The sequence below is a fragment of the Rutilus rutilus genome, assembly GCF_951802725.1.
Source record: "Rutilus rutilus genome assembly, chromosome: 5".
Taxonomy (NCBI): Eukaryota; Metazoa; Chordata; class Actinopteri; order Cypriniformes; family Leuciscidae; genus Rutilus; species Rutilus rutilus.
Window position 1 is genome coordinate 8,944,726 of NC_140213.1, and position 19,037 is coordinate 8,963,762.

Sequence of the window (19,037 nt, forward strand, 5' to 3'; positions counted from 1 at the left end):
CACAAAAATGAGTCACTGAACACAAAATGAAGCTTCTGCCATGGCCATCCCTATCCCCTGACCTGAACCCTATAGGAAATGAGTGGGCTGAACTGAAGAGAAGAAGCACCAACATGGAGCTGGGAATCTGAAGGATCTGGAGAGATTCTATAAGGAGTAATGGTCTATGATCTCTTGTCAGGTGTTCTCAAACCTCATCAGGCATTAGGAGAAGTATTTAATAAAAGGGTCCCAATAATTGTGGCCAATGTGTTTTGGAGTTTCCTAATGTGATTTTCCCCCCACTTTCAATTCTTTTACTTCAGTGAAAGTTTAGATTTTTTTTTTTTTACATTTTGAATGAAAAATCAAAACGATAAACAATGCAGAATTAATTGTACAGCCATCTTTGATTATATTTACCAAGGGTGCCAATAATTCTGACCATGACTGTATAACCCGAATGCCTGTCTTGGGACACATTCATTCAGCAGCCGTCTAAATTGGGCACAGTTTCCCCAAATTGCTGAGACACATTTCCTGAAAGCAATACCACATTAATCAAAACTATTAACACAAAGCCAAAACCACCAATTCAATATCGCAAACTTCAAACGTTTAAGACAAAATTAAACACAGTGTTAACATTTTTTCAGTCCAATTCAAACAGAAACCATCAAATACACTGAACACAATTACACATTGTGGGACCTCTTTAAAATAATAGTTACAACGATCTTAGCAAACTGAAATGAATCAGGTTAGCAAAAGATATCTACAGTGACCTTGCAAACGTATTCTTACCCCTTTATTTTTTTCACATTTTGTTGTTGCAGCTGCTTTAAATTACATTTTTAATGACAAAGCAAATAAATAAATAAATACATTTATTAAGAAATGTAAAAACAAGTATTTATACTTTTCTGGGATTTAGCTCAGGAGCAATTTCACTGTATCATCTTTAGGATGTCTCTACACTTGAGGGAAATTCAATTGAATGGACATGATTTGAAACGGCACACACCAGTCAATAAAAGGTCTAACAGCTGAAAATACATGTAAGAGCATAAACCAAACCATGAGGTCAAAGGAACAGGGTGCAGAGCTCAGTGACAGGATTGTATCTAGACACAGACCAGGGGAGGACTACAAAAAAAAATCTGCTGCATTGAAAGTTCACAGTAGCATGAAGCCTACATAATCCTTCATGGAAGAAGTTTAGAACAACCAGGACTTTTCCTAGAGCTGGCCTTCTGGCCAAACTGACCAATCGATGGAGAAGGGCCTTGGTTAGAGTGGAAACCTAGAAGCTGATGGTCACTCTGGTTGAGCTCCATGATCATATATGGAGATGGGAGAAACTTACGGAAGGACAAACATCACTGCAACACTCCACCGATCTGGGCTTTATGGCAGAGTGGCCAGACTCAAGCCTTTCTTCAGTAAAGACACAAGAAAACCCTCTTGGAATATGCAAAAAAGCACCTAAAGGACTCTTTGAGAAACAAGATTCTCTGGACTGATGAACCTCTGTTCCAAGCATCATGTCAGAAGGAAACTAGGCACCGCTCATCACCTGCACAATACCATCCCAACAGTAAAATGAATCATACCCCCAAATGACTTGAGGCTGTAATGGTGCTTCAATTAAATACTATCACGATTTCCAGTCACCAGCCCAGTCACCGCAAAACTACATTTCCCAGCAAAATCCTTCCTGGCTCCCACCTGCACACACTCAATCACCACCCGCACCTGCCATCAATCATCCTCATCAGCAGCACCGCATCACATTGGCCGTTTCTCAATACCAAGTACGCAAACTTCGGACTTGAGTCCTTGGTAGTTCGGACTTGACAAGTTCGACTCAGGAGAACGAACTCCCGAGGACGGGAGGACACACGTCCGATAATTCTGCAAATGGAACAGTGGCGTACTTGATAGCGTCACTCAACTCGCCCTGGCTACTCCGGTTATCTCTTTATATATTTTTAGGCTACAATAAAACAAAATATGTTATAAATCACCACTCTGCCTCTTTTCATTTTCATTTACAAAAAATCTTAAACATATTAATGGCCACACAAATGTGGTTCAGGCAACGCAATTGATTATCTTCACTGCATATATGTATAACAACACGAAATATAAGACACAACCCTGACTCTTTTTGTTTTCATTTTAAAAATATGATACATAAAAAACATTATAATATTGATCGTTAAAACTGACATTTAGCAAAAAGAGACAGGGTTGTGTCATTTTATTTTATTATACATACAGTGAAGAGAATGTAGGCATCATGTATAATGAAATATTTTATATGTTTTATATATATAAAATAAAATGTCAGTTTTAATGATCAATAATAGCCATTATAAAAGTATAAGTAGCCTAAAAGGTATAAGAAGCTAGCAAACGATTCAGTCAAACATAAGTCAGCTCTCTAGACTACAACGTTAAAGTTAAATAGACTAAATATATAAAGCTATGAAACCTCACTTTGCCCTCAGCCAAAACGTTTTGCCAGGGAACAAATTATAGATTAATGAGACAAATAAAGTAAATAAATAAATAAATCGCCCGTTAGATATACACAAGACGATTTGTATATCATGTTAAACCACTAGACTAGAGACATCCGAGCCAGCGGCAAACGTCAGCAGCACTAGCCGAGGAAAGGCTGTTCTCGGCCTGGTACATGAGCGCCGAGCGTCCGATTGCCTGGATCTCACAACTCCGAAACTGTCAGATAAAATTTTCAAATAGGCGCTATTATCTTTAGGCGCTATCTTTATAAATAAACCAAAGATTTGAGCTTTAAACAACTACATTCTCACCTGAAATACTTTATTACGTATTACGTAAATACGTATTTTTAAATTACGCGGGGTTTCTCCTCTGCTATTGATGCTTGCTGGTTGGTGTGAGATGCATTCTGGGATACCTGGCTGTCTCAAGTCCGCACAAGTCACCTCCATAGATAGCATAGATATAAACACATAGACAGTAGGTCACCTCTCGATGCATCCTCGGTAAAAGGGGCGGATCAAGTACACATCCGGGGATTTGAACTGGACTTGGCTAGATGTGAACTTTGAATTGGAACAGTACTTGGGCAGCGACTGATGACGTTTCACAAGTCCACAAGAACACAAGTACAGACAAGAACGCATATTGAGAAACGGCCATTGTCTGGTCTCGTCTGGACTTACCTGACTGCTTACCTGCCTTGTGGATACTTACCCCTTGCGATCATCATCATCTTCCTTGCACCGACAATCTTCGTTCATCCATACCTGCAAAGGACAAAGAAATTTGAAATTACCAGCTAAGTGATGACTCAGTGACTTTCTCTGACACTGTTGACTTACCCGATTCATACTTGTGTTGGCACGTTACAATAAAGAACTTGTATCTTTGAATCAGCTGTCTCCTCTTCTGACTGTGACAAATACTGAGCTGAGGGTATGAATACTTTAGCTGAATAAGCAGAAACCATTAAAACATTTACAAACATTTCTCTTCAACACTTCAGAGGTTTACCAGGAGGATAATTTATATAAAAAATAAGCCCAGAAGTTTCTCTTCATTGTGCTCTGCTGACAGATTTTTAAAAAGCCCTTCCAGCGGTCTGACAGATGTGCAGTGTTTTATGTGATTTGCGGTCCAATATTTTCCCACTTAAAGTCTTTAAAGCTGCACTCTTTTGACCTTTGTGAAAAATTGGACCAATGTAGGTAACTGATTTTAATTATCATTAAGTGTTTCCAGAAGAGCATCTGTGTCTTAAGCGCTATTCTGATGAGATTAGATTCCTTAACAGTGTTTGAGTTCATCTGTCATTTCAAGTACTGATTCAGACAAGATTGGGATCTTTGTAATTATTACCAGGGTGGAAGCGTATGTTGTCTGGATGTCAGTGTAAAGTAAGGATTACACCAATTGTTATTTTACCCAGGAAGTTCTGTAAAAGTTCTAAATTCATGAAAAAGATGCATAAAAAAATATCTTCCAGTGGTTCTCAATTCCTGTCCTGGAATTCTATCATATATATAACCAAATTACATACATTTTCATATTAAACATTGCAACAGACATTTAGCACTTGACAATTTATATTAACTAAATCATGTTTTAATATTTATATAAATTCACTTGAATTACATTCGCATTAAATAAAAGTATGGTAATTTATATTTATTTTTAGAAGTATATGTCATCATACCTCAAACTTCTCTAATATGCACTACTGAATTTTTGAACGAATGAACGAACTGGACCAATATAAGGGATGACTGACAGTGATAACCATAGCTAAGGAAGCTCTAGGGACAGAAAATTGAATTTGTCAAAATAGATCCGCGGTGTAAATGCAAACAAATCCGTGATGGCTGAATTATTAAAAAACCCTCTTTGTTCTAATGCTTGTGTTTCTTTATTCTTCGTTTTATTCTGACATTTCATATGACCTTTTAACACACACACACACACACACACACAGAGAGAGAGACACACACACAAACGGATGGTTTAAATTGTTGCTTTTTTGTTCCCTCCTCTCAAGTAACACCATCAGTCAAACATGGTGACAGCAGCATTATGTTCAGCGTTTCTATTTGCAGGAGAAACTAGAACGCTTGTTTGCATTAAGGACAAAGAAAAATACACAAACATCCTTGAGGAGAATCCGTTTTGGTCAGCCAAACATCTGCGTTTAGGCCAAGATTGACTTTGCTAGGAAAAGACAATTCATGAATATGATGAATATCCAATCCGTCATCCGTTTGGAAACAAAGTGGAAATCTCTGCAGCTGTTTTCTGCTTTATCAATAAACAAAAGAATGTCACCACAGATTCCCAAGAGATCACAAAAACTTTCTCTTTCTTTCTAATTTGAGAATGTCATGTTCAATTAAACACATGCCAAATAGCCAGGATGTTGGCGTGTGATGTGAAAGCAGCATTATATAAGGATTGCAGAAAATGATGAAACAATTAAAAATGTGTAAAAAAAGATTTGTTGTCTTCTTACAGACTACTATTCCCTTTTCATTATCCTCCCTCGCTTTGTCTAAAGAGCACATGGGCAAACACACATTATTACTTGATATTACCTTGTTCTTTTTTGTGTGTTGACAACATGACAATTTGAGCTATTTTAGATTGCAGACACCCGAAGCACAAAGCATACTTCACTTGTCCGTGTTACGGAAAGTGTGTGTCTACTGAACAGGGTTCTTATTCACGCTATTATTTATAGGCTTGTGGTCTTGTGGACTTACAATGGCTGGCGTGTGCACAAGACCATAGGGTGTCCCATTTGTTATTTTAGGTATCAGAAGGGAGCGTCCCCTTTGCGGCCGATATGCACCCTCGATGCACACTTTTGCCAAGCAAAGCGCCATTACTTGTGGACTCGTATGAAGATCGCGAGGGCTTCGGGACGGGTTCCATTTGAGACTGGGCCTAACAAGCACATCCCACAGTTTAGCAACACTACACTGCATTTTGCAGCAATCACTTGAACTGGTTTGGGCACTAAGTTTAGGCTTTTAGGGAGGGACAAAAGTGTATCAGAAAAGGGGTGCATTGGATTTATAACACAAGACCAATTTTGAAACTGAATGTGGCACAATGATCACTTAATCACAATTGTCTTATTTTCCTGATCACTGGAAGCCAAAATCATAACTGAAAATCAAATTCAATATCGCCCACACCTAGCAGAGATTTTTATAGGTGTAAAACAGCTTACTAAATCATTGCAGATCTTTTTGGATTTTAGCTTAGGGTCCATTTTTCACTATTAACTAACTATTACCAATGACTTTTCCCTTAATAAAATCCTCTAACTACCGCTTATTAATATTTAGTAAGGTAGTTGTTAAGTGTAGGTATTGGGAAGGATTAAGGGATGTAGAATATGGTCATGCAGAATAAGGCATTAATATGTGCTTTATAAGTACTAATAAACAGCCAATATAGTAATATGCATGCTATAAGCAACTAGGTAATTAGACCCTGAATTAGAGAAATAGAGACCCTAAACTAAAGTGTTACCGAAAGTATATACAGACCCTTTCCAAAAAAATTTAATATCATGGAAAAGTTTATTTATTTCCATAATTCCATTCAAAACGTTAAACTTCCATAGATCATAGATTCAGGGCCCACAACTTAAACGATTTCAAGTATTTAGTTGTTTATTTGTACATAATTTGGGCTTCCAGCTCATAAAACCCATGAAAACAGGATTTCAAAAAATTCGAATATTACATGAAATCACACAGTAATTACACAGTGATACCATGGTCATTGAACCAGGTTTTGGTTATTTTGGCAGTGTGGGCAGGTGCAAATCCTGCTGGAAAATGAAGGAAGCATGAAGTGCTCTGAAAATGTCCTGGTAGACGGCTGCGTTGACTCTGGATTTAATAAAGCACAGTGGACCAAAGTCCTCTTTTCTGATGAGAGCAAATTTTGCATTTCATTTGGAAACCAAGGTCCCAGATTCTGGAGGAAGAATGGAGAGGCACACAATCCAAGATGCTTGAAGTCCAGTGTGAAGTTTCCACAGTCTGTGTTGGTTTGGGGAGCCATGTCATCTGGTGTTGGTCCACTGTGCTGTCCACTCAACGCAGCCGTCTACCAGGACATTTTCAGAGCACTTCATGCTTCCTTCAGCAGACAAGCTTTATGGAGATGCTGACTTCATTTTCCAGCAGGATTTGCACCTGCCCACACTGCCAAAATAACCAAAACCTGGTTCAATGACCATGGTATCACTGTGTAATTACTGTGTGATTTCATGTAATATTCTAATTTTTTGAAATCCTGTTTTCGTGGGTTTTATGAGCTGGAAGCCCAAATTATGTACAAATAAACAACTAAATACTTGAAATCGTTTAAGTTGTGGGCGCTGAATCTATAATCTATGGAAGTTTAACGTTTTGAATGGAATTATCGAAATAAATAAACTTTTCCATGATATTCAAATTTTTTGGAAAGGGTCTGTATCTCTAAAGTATCAGTTTAAAAGTCAGATGAAATTTTATGGGCCAAAAAGGTCCATTGTCTATTGTAAATAGTGTGGTGATGTGTGAAGCACAGCGCACAATACACTTTCAAACCAAGCACCTTTCTGTTGGTCAATGCGGTGAATGTGTGACCAACTTGAATCCGTAGACAAATGTGTGTGAAGGAATCTTTCACTCATGAAAATTCGAATTCCCAAGAAAATTTGCAGAACAACGGTAAATGTGACCACCCCCTTACGTTGGATAGATCATGAATGGGCAAAATTCATATTTGATGAAATGGACTTACAATTAAATTGAAGTTTAAATTCTGATTCTAAACGGTGCACAATGTTACTGCAGAGTACTCTTTTTCTTTGTTTCTCACCATGTCTTTAAAACTTCCCAGTACAGCAGTGGTCAGGATTCCAAGCACGAAGGCCAGAAGGTTGAGGGCAGTTAGGATCCAGAGGAGAACATACAGAGAAAGGACATCCTGACAGCTCTGCACACCAACAAACTCATAGTAATTGTTCAGATATCCTCCACTGGAAAAGAAAGCAAGCAGGCAAATCATTGTCATGGTATTACATGATTATGTGCTATTTCACATTAATAACTAATTTACTGCAACTAGATGTTCTGTAGAAAGTGTAAGTGGTTCATGCTTATGTATGGTGCGAAATGAGTTATGTGCTTCCTTGCTTACTTTTAGGAATTTAAACCCTCAAAATATGAATAATATCAATAGTTATATTTGCCTTAGCTCTCTTTTATGCTATGGGGTGGACAGATAACACCTTTATTATTATTATTATTTATTTAGCATTATTGATGAGTGTTTCTTTAAAGTGTGTCTTCACAAATATGCGAATTACTTACTTGGCACAATCATACAAATCACAACAGTAACATGTTCCACTGCGAACTTTCATTTCACAGGACTCTGTTAGTCCTTGACAGGGAACCTACAAAACAAATGAGTATAGAAATAAAATATTATATTCAACACTTGAATGTGGTTTCAAGATTCATAAAAAAGCAACAATTTGAACAAAAAGCGGAGAAAAATCGCATTTTGTCATAGACCATGTCTGGATCCCATTCAGAACAATGATCAAAATTCATAGATGGAGTAGATCGCTTCCATCAACACCCCCAAAGCTTCACAGTCCTATAGCTCGTCCTGGGTCGACATCTCATTCGGTAACATTAGGCAGTTGTGATTTATTTGCTGTTTGATGATTGTATTATTTTATATGTGCATATGCTTCTATAACTTGTTTCTGCTTTATCTTTGCCTGTGTTTTGATCCGGAGATTCTGTACTATTTTAGAAGTTGAGTAATAGCTCCCCCTACAGTATAACAGTGAAAACATGGATTGCCGGAAAGTTCCGTCAATGGAGGGGAAAGAGTTAACTTTACTTAATTACTTAGTCATGAAAGTGTACTCTCTTTAAATACATATAAGTAACCTTTTATTTAGTAGTTTAAAACATTTTCTTTTTTTAAAGATTGGCAGAATACTACGAGTGCACATTCAATAAAATGATGAACCACACTTCTTTTTCACAAGGGATATTTTACAGAACTGAAAGTAAAGCAAGAGGATTTGACTCACTGTAGCATAGTAGTTCTCATAGATGTAACTATTTCCACTGGTGTAGAACTGACATCTTCCTGCCCTCACTGGACGCATATCCTGTTGACAGAGTGTAAGAAATGTCTACAGTTTGTCTTTTTCCATTGAAACTGTTTTAGCTAACTTTTTTTAATAGAATTCCCTTTTTGGAGTGACAAGTACTGTAACAGTAGAATGCCTTTTGTTTGAAGAAGTTCACAGTGGGATTTTCTTCTCACTACACCTTATCCCTTCAATCCCATCACTCTTCTCTTTATGGGCTGCATCCATGCTGCTAAGACAGAAGATGATCTGTCCTCTGAATTTTTACACAAGTACTAAAGAGTGCCAGTATTCGGTGACTTCCTCATCCCTCCAAATTAAGCCCTTGAATGTATTTTGACACTGAAATCTGTGACTGGTTGCATAAACTGTTTAGACTAGTCTTACAAATCTTTTTTTCCCCCTTCAAGACCGGTTGTAACTTTTAAAAGTCAGTTACATAAAAGGTAGATTAGTCTAAATTGAATCCAAAAAGTAGCCTGAGACTGATTATCTTTAATTAACTGCTAGATAGTCTTTAAGACACAGTCTTATCATATTGGCTATGTTCATGCAACTGGCTTCTGGACTGAATATTTTATGATTGTGCAGACACAAGAATGCAGATCTCCAGTATAATACCCTTTGGTTGCTATAGCACCGCTAATGGTGAATGGCAGCTAGGCAGTTGCTAAGGTGGTTTTTATGCAAAATTGTGAATGGTTAATGTACTCACAATGTTGAGTAGGATGAAAACGCCATCAACCAAAAGACACAAGAAGCTGGAAATTATACCAAAACTCAGGAACACGATGGCTGCAATCAGCTGGACAGAAAAAGAAAAATGGATTATAGATACAAATATACATTTGGATTGACACTATGAAGAGCCAAACAAGCCAAAATTAATTCTTCTACTCTCACACACATACATTCTCCTTTCACATACATACATTTCTACTCTCACACACACACATACACATACATTCTTCTTTCACATACATACATTTCTACTCTCTCACACACACACATACATTTCTACTCTCACACACACACATACATTCTCCTTTCACATACATACATTTCGGCTCTCATACACACACATACATTCTCCTTTCACATTTCTACTCTCACACACACACATACATTCTCCTTTCACATACATACATTTCGGCTCTCATACACACACATACATTCTCCTTTCACATTTCTACTCTCACACACACACATACATTCTCCTTTCACGTACATACATTTCGGCTCTCATACACACACATACATTCTCCTTTCACATACATGCATTTCTACTCTCACACTCATACAGTCTCCTTTCACATATAGGCTACATTTCTACTCACACACACACATACATTGTCCTTTCACATACATACATTTTTACCCCCCCCCCCCCCCCCACACACACACTTACATTCTCCTTTGTACTTATATTTTTGCTCTCATGTTGCTATATTTTATAACGCACACATTCTTAAATTTTACTCTTATATTCATATATTTTTAACGCACATTCACAGCCTACATTTTGTACTCGTATATACTTTTACGCACACATTTATACATTTTCCTTTTATGCAAATGTATTCAAAGTATACATTTAATATTATAAATAATAAATGTATGTAGGAAGAAAATGTATGTATGTCTGAAAAAATATGTGTATGTAAGAGAATAATGTATGTATGTGTGAGAGAGAGTATAGTGGAAACGGAAGGCGTATAATGGAAACAGAAGTCAGGTCTGGCGCGATCGGGGTCACTTCGGGACAGGTCCTGATCAGCATGGCTGAGGTAGATGAGGCAGCCGCAGGTGCACTTCAGCAAGCTATTGGAGTTTTAAGAAATATTTTATCATCTCCTGAAACAGTTACATCTTTGGCCTCGTCCCTTGAGCGACCAAGGACAGGCTCATCCGCACATAATCGTCTCGGTTACTAACGTAACCTCGGTTCCCTGAGAGAAGGGAACGAGTATTGCGTAAGCTTACGCCAAGGGAAAAACTCCTTTTCTCGAGAATATTGAAGCCAAATTTTTAACACGCAGTGCAGCTGCACAGCAGACATGTAGCTGAACTCCTAGAGCGGTCATTGGCTGTGCTGCGGCAACTGCACTAACCTATGGCGAGGTGGCTCATGTGCGCAAACCAATCAGGCTGCTTCGCACCCTAGCGCGTCGAAGGACGTGAGCCACGTCGCTTCTCACTGTTGTCTCGACCACGGCTCGAAAGTGCGGGGGTCTGCGAGTGAACTGTAGCGAGTAGCCTCATTTATTATATTCAAAACCCATTCTGATTTACCGGGGATGGCCTCCCAGACCTTGGCCCGCATAGCTAGGGGTTGAATGATGTCTGGGGAGGGGCCGCTTTGTGATAGGGACCCGGCAACCCAGCTGCTTTGTGCTTGTGATACTTTGGGAACAGTGCTTATGTGCAGGGGAAGAAAAGCTCTCGACCAAGAAAAGTCGAGAAAAGCATCCTTCAACATCCTTCCACATCCTTCAACATCCTTCCACATCCTTCAACATCCTTCCACATCCTTCAACTCCGTTAGGTTTAACCAGGGATGACGTTCAAGCACTGTCAAGTTCGCCATGCTCCTGCCGATCGCCTGTGCGGTTGCCTTGGTAGTTCGTCAGTAGCGCTGCACAGGTCTCTAAAAGCTTCTGGTTCAGGTCCAGACTCGTCCATCGAGCGGAGAAGTTTGGCCTGGAAAACTTGGAGGACAGCCATGGTATGAAGCGGCGAAGCAGCTTGGCCAGCGGAGGTGTATGCACGGCCGGCAAGAGCTGAAGTGATGCGGCAAGGCTTGGACAGGTGAGTCGCTTTAGCTTTCCATCCCGTGGTGGCGGGCGGGCAGAGGTGTGAAGCCACCGCTTCCTCAAGGGGAGGTATCGCCTCGTAACCTTTTTCAACAGCGCCGTCGACAGTCGAGAGCGTTGAAAATGAAGGCTTTAGACGAACTGAATGCGGTACTTTCCACGACTTCGTTGGCTCATCGTGCACCTCAGGAAAGAAAGCTGCAGGTCTCTGCTGAGGGGCCTGTCGGCGCCCCTGCAGGAACCATTCGTCCAGCCTGCTCCACAGGCGAGACCGGCCGCTCGCTGAGAGGGGCGCTGGTCCTCTTGTGTGAACAGGACCGGCTAGGGGGTTTCTCTGGGTGAAAGCGAGGCACGCGGGGACTGGGTGGGAGTGTGTGCTCGCTCGTAACCGTCCGCTCTGGCATCCTTTGTGCGCGCCATTTCTTCTTGCGCGGCTCGAGCAAAGGGAAAGGAGTGGATGCGGGGCCATCTCATCGCACTCCAGGCAGCCGTCCTTAGAGAGTGCAGCTTCCGCGTGGTCGCAGCCTAGGCAGGAAGCGCAGAGGATGTGGCGATCTCCGCCAAAGAGCGGGCCTCTGCACGAGGCGCAGGATACCCGAGGCATTTGGAACAACGCCTGAGAATTTGCTCTTTTAGAAAAGAGAGTCGCAGCGGCGAACACTCTAGCTTGTTTTTAAAAAGGATATAGTGCGCCGGATGGCACAGCAGAACAGCAGGTGCGTATTCCGCCAAAAAGGCGTTTTCGATGGCGACGGCTTCAAATCCAGAGGTCAGCGAAGTGAAGACTCGCTGAAGGAGATTAAATCTGTTTTTATGGCGAAAAATGGAAGCCACGGGCATTCTGGCAGGCTATGAAGCTATAATCAGGCGCGAAGCGGCCTGATTGGTTCGCGCGCATGAGCCGCTTTGCCTTAGGCTCGTGCAGTTGCCGCAGCACAGCCAATGACTGCTCTAGGCGTTCAACTTGGTGTCTGCTGTGCAGCTGCACTGCTGTTAAAAATTTGGCTTCAATATTCTCGAGAAAAGGAGTTTTTCCCTTAGCGTAAGCTTACGCAATACGAGAGACCTCTTGGAAGGGAAACTACATACAGCTCGGTGGAAAGTGAGATGAGGGCACTTTTCAGGTTCTGGCGGCTCATGAGTCGATGCTTCGGCAGGTCAAGCTGCAACTCAAGGCCAAACTGGAGGATTGCAGCCATCCTTGTGATGTCAGACTCAGAAGCACTTTGGCAACTGGAGCTCCAGGTCAAGGAGAAGGTAAGAACAACGCACATTTACAACTTAAAGGTATAGCGGAGGATTTTCTTTTTCCGGGTGGATCATCAAGACTATTGGTCCTCCTAGTTGTCAATCATTCTGGTGATACGTTTACGTAAGGCCGTCGTACGTGCTCGTCCCTAGGTAGTTTTCGCTTTCTGCGCATGCGCACTTTCAGGTGTATATGTGTGGTGACACGGTTTCAGCCATTCATTGAAGCTCGCCGTTCTCACCGGGTTTTTTCAAAATGTCTGAGGGTCGCAAGAGAAAAAGTGTCTACGAATTGTATGACAAGAAGAGAAAGGCCTCTGAAGAAAGAAACAAGACCAGAGTGTTTTTGGGAGAATATTTCACACGCTGGCGTGCGCTAAAAGCACAGGTTGGGCTTCCCACTGGTAGCGAAGTTTCTACTCGACAGGTAAAGTTTGGCATGCTATTTGGAGAAATACATTTAAAATCACTGCTAGTAAAAGTTAATGTAATGAACTAGGCTCGTGAGTGCTCTCTCGTGCACACGTTTAATAGGCGTTCCCTCTCGGGAGCAGGTAGAGTGTTGCGCATGTGCATTTTTTCAAAAAGTGGAGAGGGCGGTTCTTTTCTAAAATTCGGGAAAATCCTCCACTATACCTTTAACAATACCAAGATAAACATAAGGTCACAAGCCAAATTATTTACCATATAGGCCTACAGTATGCGAAGGATTACACGGTATGCACACAAACTCGTGAAATGTAACGTTACAACGTTTGCTAATCTTGCAACACACTTTGGCATCACAGTAAACACTGTAGTGTTAGATAGTGTTTTCAAAAACCATGTACGTAATAAAAACAGTAAAGTCCGCTAAAAAATATTCGAATGACAGAAAATAACACAAGGCTATTTTGCAGGGGTTTTTTTTCAATGCAATGTGAAGATAATAAACACAGGATTGCTACGATATATGATTTATTTGTATTTTTCAAGCCCTCTCTGGGTATTTTCACAATGAAAAAGTATATGAGAAATGTATTTCTAATTGACTGCCTTTATGTAAACAAGGCTGACTCCAGCTCCTTATTCGTCGACCTTAAAAAATGTTGGATGGTTGTTAACCCCTCCCCCCTCAGTGCTTTTGGCATGTTTTTTAAAGGAACAGTTTTACGGGAATTATGAGGCTGTGGATCGGGCAGCAGTTTTCATTTAACATATAAAAATATATACTCCTGTAAAAATGATCTTGTCTGCTTCTATACATGGTAAATTCAACCAGAGTACTTATTTTGTATTTAAGTTCCATTTCTTACTAAATGTCTTTTTAAAAGTATAGAAAAACATGACATTATGTTTGCAACTGAGATTTAATGTTGTCATTTTTGTTCTTTATTAGAAGTTATCCATTACTCCAGTCTAACAGATTAAAGATATATAAATATATATACACACACACACACACACACACACACTAAAGGGTTTGTTCACCCAAAAATGAAACTAGTGCATCTAGTCCATTGCGGCGACTTTATATCACGCAATTCTGACTTTAGAACCTGCAATTGCGACTTTATATCACGTAATTCTGAGATAAAAAGTCAGAATTGTGAGATGTAAACTCGCATTTGTGAGAAAACAAGTCAGAATTGTGAGATTAAAAAGTCGCAATTACCTTTTTTATTTTTCACTCTGTGCTTCCATAGTCTGCTGTTAGCTGGCAGATCATTTGGCTTCATACACTTACAGCTAGCAAGAAATGTTGACAAACGTAGCCTACTCTTCTAATCATTACACTAGGTATCTAGTTAATGCAACTTTTGATATAGGAACTCGAACTCCTAATATTTTACTATAAGCAATTATGGAGATAGAAACATAATCGAAGCACTTACAGGATTTTCATTCAGGATTTCACTCTTTGTGAGGTCTCGTTTTGCGGCGTTCAGCTAACGTTACAGTACGTGTCTGCGGGAGCACCACAACAACAATCTGTGATGCTGCCCTGATTGCTGCCTCGCGCTAGGAAATAAATTAATTACTGTTATAAATATAAAACGTCACTAATAATAAAAATAATAATAATAATATGTCTATTTTCTTTAGTGCCTTTCAAGAACCCAAGGTCGCTTCACAATGCAATACAAATAGCAAACAAACAGCAAGCAAACAGATACAAAGGCCATCTGCTTATAACAGACAAACAATTGACATGAATCAAAGAAAAACATATTGTACTATTTATCAAAATATACAATTACGACAAAGTATGTAGCAAATAGAACTGAGAAAGTGGAGAACAGAGAAAACAGTGTTGAGGATACTTATTTATTGGGCAAGCTTGAAGATATGAGTTTTAAGTTGTTTTTTGAAGGTCTTGATGTTGTCGGTCGCACGAAGATTTGGGGGCAGCTTATTCCATAGCTTAGGGCCAACAACACTAAAAGCCCTACCGACCACCGTAGAGAGTCTGACCCGGGGTACCACGAGTAGGTTTTCAGTGCTAGACCTAAGGGCCCGAGTTGGAACATATGCCTGTACCAAATCAACAAGGTATTTGGGTGCCGGGCCATGTAAGGCTTTATATACTAAGACTAACAGTTTGAATTGGATGTGGTTTATGACAGGAAGCCAGTGCAGTTGGTGAAGGATAGGAGTGAAATGAGCAGATTTTTTATTATGTGTGAGGGCTCGTGCAGCAGAGTTTTGTACCATTTGAAGGCGGTGTATTGCTTTAGTGGGTAGTCCGCTGTATAATGAATTACAGAAGTCCAATCTGGAAGTGATGAAAGCATGAATAACAGTTTCCGCATCTATAAAGGTAAGAGAGGGGCGAATACGAACAATATTCCGCAGGTGAAAGAAGCATGATTTGACAGTCTGACTAATGTGTGAGTGAAAGCAGAGCGTGGGGTCGAACAAAACTCCCAGATTCCGTACAGTTTTTGAAGGCCTAATCTCAATACCATCTATATCAATAAAAATGTCATGTCTGGGTGAGCTCTGTGATCTAGGGTTAATCAACAGGATTTCGGTTTTACCAGCATTAAGCTGTAAAAAGTTAGAGGACATCCATGTTTTAAGTTCGTGGAGGCAGGAGATAACTGAAGAGGGTGGAAAAGATGAGTTGGGATTGATCGTGAAGTAGATTTGAATATCATCAGCGTAGCTATGAAAATCGAGACCATGCTGTCTGATGATCTGGCCTAACGGTAGCAAGTAGATTAGAAATAGAAGCGGACCAAGTACAGAGCCTTGGGGCACACCGTGAGAAACAGACACAGAGCGTGAGCGATTCTTACCTATCTTAACAAATTGTTGTCTATCACATAGATACGAGGTCAACCACTGAAGTGCCGCACCCGTGATGCCTATTGCAGACAATCGTGAGATAAGTGTAGAGTGGCACACAGACCTATAATTCTCACAATCATTTTTAATGTTAAAATATATTTGTCAGGGACCCCCCAAAATCCAAAAATAAATTGTTATGGGGGGCCCCTAATGACTTATGGAGGGTCCGGGACCCCCCCAGACCCCCCTCATTTCGAACCATAATGTACGAGAGTCTAGTGGTTTTCCCGCAGCCTGCTGGATCCAGGCTGTATCCGGATCTGACGAAGGACCTTCGCCTGGACCCGATGACAACGCAGTGCGGAAGTGCCAACTAGTCTCTCCCTATGGAGGATCCCTTTACCACTCTACAGATAAAGCGTTGTCGGGAAAATTCGTTTCGCGTACCTACCCCGAAGTGACAAAATTAAATTAAATTCTGTATAAAAATGTATAGGGAAAGAGACCAGTACTTTGTTTAGGCTTGGTTTGTAGGGAATTACAAACCTGCGCACATATATTCAAACGCACATAACTATAGAACCAATTCTTTATGCGCATGTGAACGCCATCAGCATTTATCACAGGTTCGCGTTTAAAGTCTGTGTAGAGAGAATGGTGTCGTCTTAGCGGCCCCTAATTTACTAACAAATGATCGTTGCGACGGAAGCGAATCACTCAAAACTAACTTTAGCTGGAAAATAACTTTATTAAAGAACCGCTATAAAGCCAAAACAATCTCTTTTACCTTAAATTATACGCTTATCTCTGTAAAGCTGCTTTGAAACAATCTACATTGTTAAAGCCCCACTATGTAGGATTTCCGTTTTGGTCAAACAACGACCCCTAGAGTCGCTGTGGACTACTTGTATTTAACGTTACTGTCGTAAATACCACTCACGCAGAGCAGTCTCTTCACTCACGGCCTGATTCCCTCCCCCCTGTATACCGGTCCCCGTTCAGTCGGATAGAAGCTGTAACGAGTGGAAATAAGGTGTGGCCCCTTTAAGAGCTGCGCGCGCCCTGTTTAACTTTCGGCAGTCTGTATTGTATGTGCGCCTCGAACACCCCGTAAGCGGGTTGTTTCTGTTTGACGCTCATTCTTGTCCTATTTTTGTCTAACAAGTAATGCTGTGGACGGTAGAACGTGTGACAGACAGTTACACGAGTTCGATTGGGGAATAAACACAACGCGTTACAAATCGTCGGACATCGAACAAGCACAGCTAGCCTCCGAAAATGTCTACTAATCCATCAACAAGAACGCCAGGTGCTTGTCCTAGTCATAGATATCATATAAAGGCTAGATGTCTCGTCCGCGCTGCTGGCCAATGGAGCTCGACATCCGCACACGGCGGCCATCTTAAGACAGGGTGCTCGCTCACTCATAACATGGTGCATGTACTTTTAAATAACCATAACTTGCTCAATTTTCTACCGATTTTCAAACGGTTTGGTTTGTTATAAACGTCAGAGATGTAGCTATTATACTGCATACATATGAATAATTATGTTCAAAATGTTTAAGCATTCAGAATTATAGCCACGTTAATAACGTTTGTAAGAAACCAAACCGTTTGTAAATCCGTCCAGATTTCAGCGAGATAAGAGGATTTGTGTGCGTGCTGCTCACTCACCTTAATTCACAGAGCCCTGTCCTAAGATGGCCGCCGGTGATGCCGGAAGTGACTCCGCCTTAAGACATCTAGCCTTTATATGATATCTATGGTCCTAGTGATATACAATATAAGCAATATACTTACAAGTCCAACAGCATGTGAGGAGGTGTTGGGGGAAGTGAGGTAGCCTATGCCGTAAAGCAGTCGAATTTTGTAGTTCTTTTTGTGCGCGGGTGTTACTACCCGAACCCCGAAGTTTAAAAGTACGATTAAAAACTATACAAACCCCGTCAGGCTATGGCAGACGTGTCATTCAACCTATTTTAAGTCAATGTACCATCACAAGGATTTTGGAAATATATTATGAAGGTTGAAAAGTTACTTAGTGTTACTTTAAAAGCGCTATATAAATGAAGATGACTTGACTTGAGAGTAGAAATATGTGAAAGGAGAATGTAAGTGTGTGATAGTACAAATATGTGAAAGGAGAATGTATGTGTGTGAGTAGAAATGTGTGAGTGTGAGAGTAGAAATATGTGAAAGGAGAATGTATGTGTGTGAGAGTAGAAATATGTGAAAGGAGTATGTATGAGTGTGAGAATAGAAATGTATGTGAAAGGAGAATGTATGTGTGTGAGTAGAAATGTGTGAGTGTGAGAGTAGAAATATGTGAAAGGAGAATGTAAGTGTGTGACAGTACAAATATGTGAAAGGAGAATGTATGTGTGTGAGTAGAAATGTGTGAGTGTGAGAGTAGAAATATGTGAAAGGAGAATGTATGTGTGTGAGAGTAGAAATATGTGAAAGGAGTATGTATGAGTGTGAGAATAGAAATGTATGTGAAAGGAGAATGTATGTGTGTGAGAGTAGAAATGTATGTGTGTGTGACAAAATGTATGTATGTGAAAGGAGAATGGATGAGTGTGACAGTAGAATAATGGATTTTGGCTTGTACAGACCCTCATAACAAACAAAAGAAATGCTGTCATTGTTTATTTTTGGTACATTTTCCCCTAAATACTTAACAATATAAAAAAATATAAAAAAATTCTTGGAATGTTTTATATGATGTTATTTTTTTATTAGTTGAAAAAAAAAAGAATTTTTTTTTTGTATAAGTTCACGCTCTAAATTACTAGGCTGTATGTGGCCCTCAAAGTGCAAAGAATGTATTAGCCTATAATGTTGTCAAGGTCATGAAATGTTCCCTATTGTCATACAAATAATTGCTATAAATTTATACTAATCACAATGTTAATGTAATTTACAAAGAAGCCTAATACACATACACCTTAAGAAGACATTTATTCAGTAATATTTCATTGATTTATACATCACTGTTGTCTTTTAAACACTTTAGTC

At 40.0% G+C, this 19,037-nt stretch overlaps 1 protein-coding gene across 2 annotated transcripts in view; it reads right to left on the bottom strand.

Annotated features, from left to right (window-relative positions):
- Nucleotides 1–19,037, bottom strand: part of LOC311290282 (transmembrane protein 255B) — a 49,692-nt gene that overhangs the window by 5,135 nt on the left and 25,520 nt on the right. For both annotated transcript variants that reach the window (XM_084408679.1, XM_084408678.1), the window contains exons 4-7: nucleotides 9,399–9,488; nucleotides 8,621–8,701; nucleotides 7,881–7,966; nucleotides 7,387–7,546 (exon numbers count right to left, since the gene is read on the bottom strand). In XM_084408679.1, coding sequence (XP_084264805.1) covers nucleotides 7,387–7,546; nucleotides 7,881–7,966; nucleotides 8,621–8,701; nucleotides 9,399–9,488 — 417 coding nt within the window. The remainder of the gene's footprint in view (nucleotides 1–7,386; nucleotides 7,547–7,880; nucleotides 7,967–8,620; nucleotides 8,702–9,398; nucleotides 9,489–19,037) is intronic.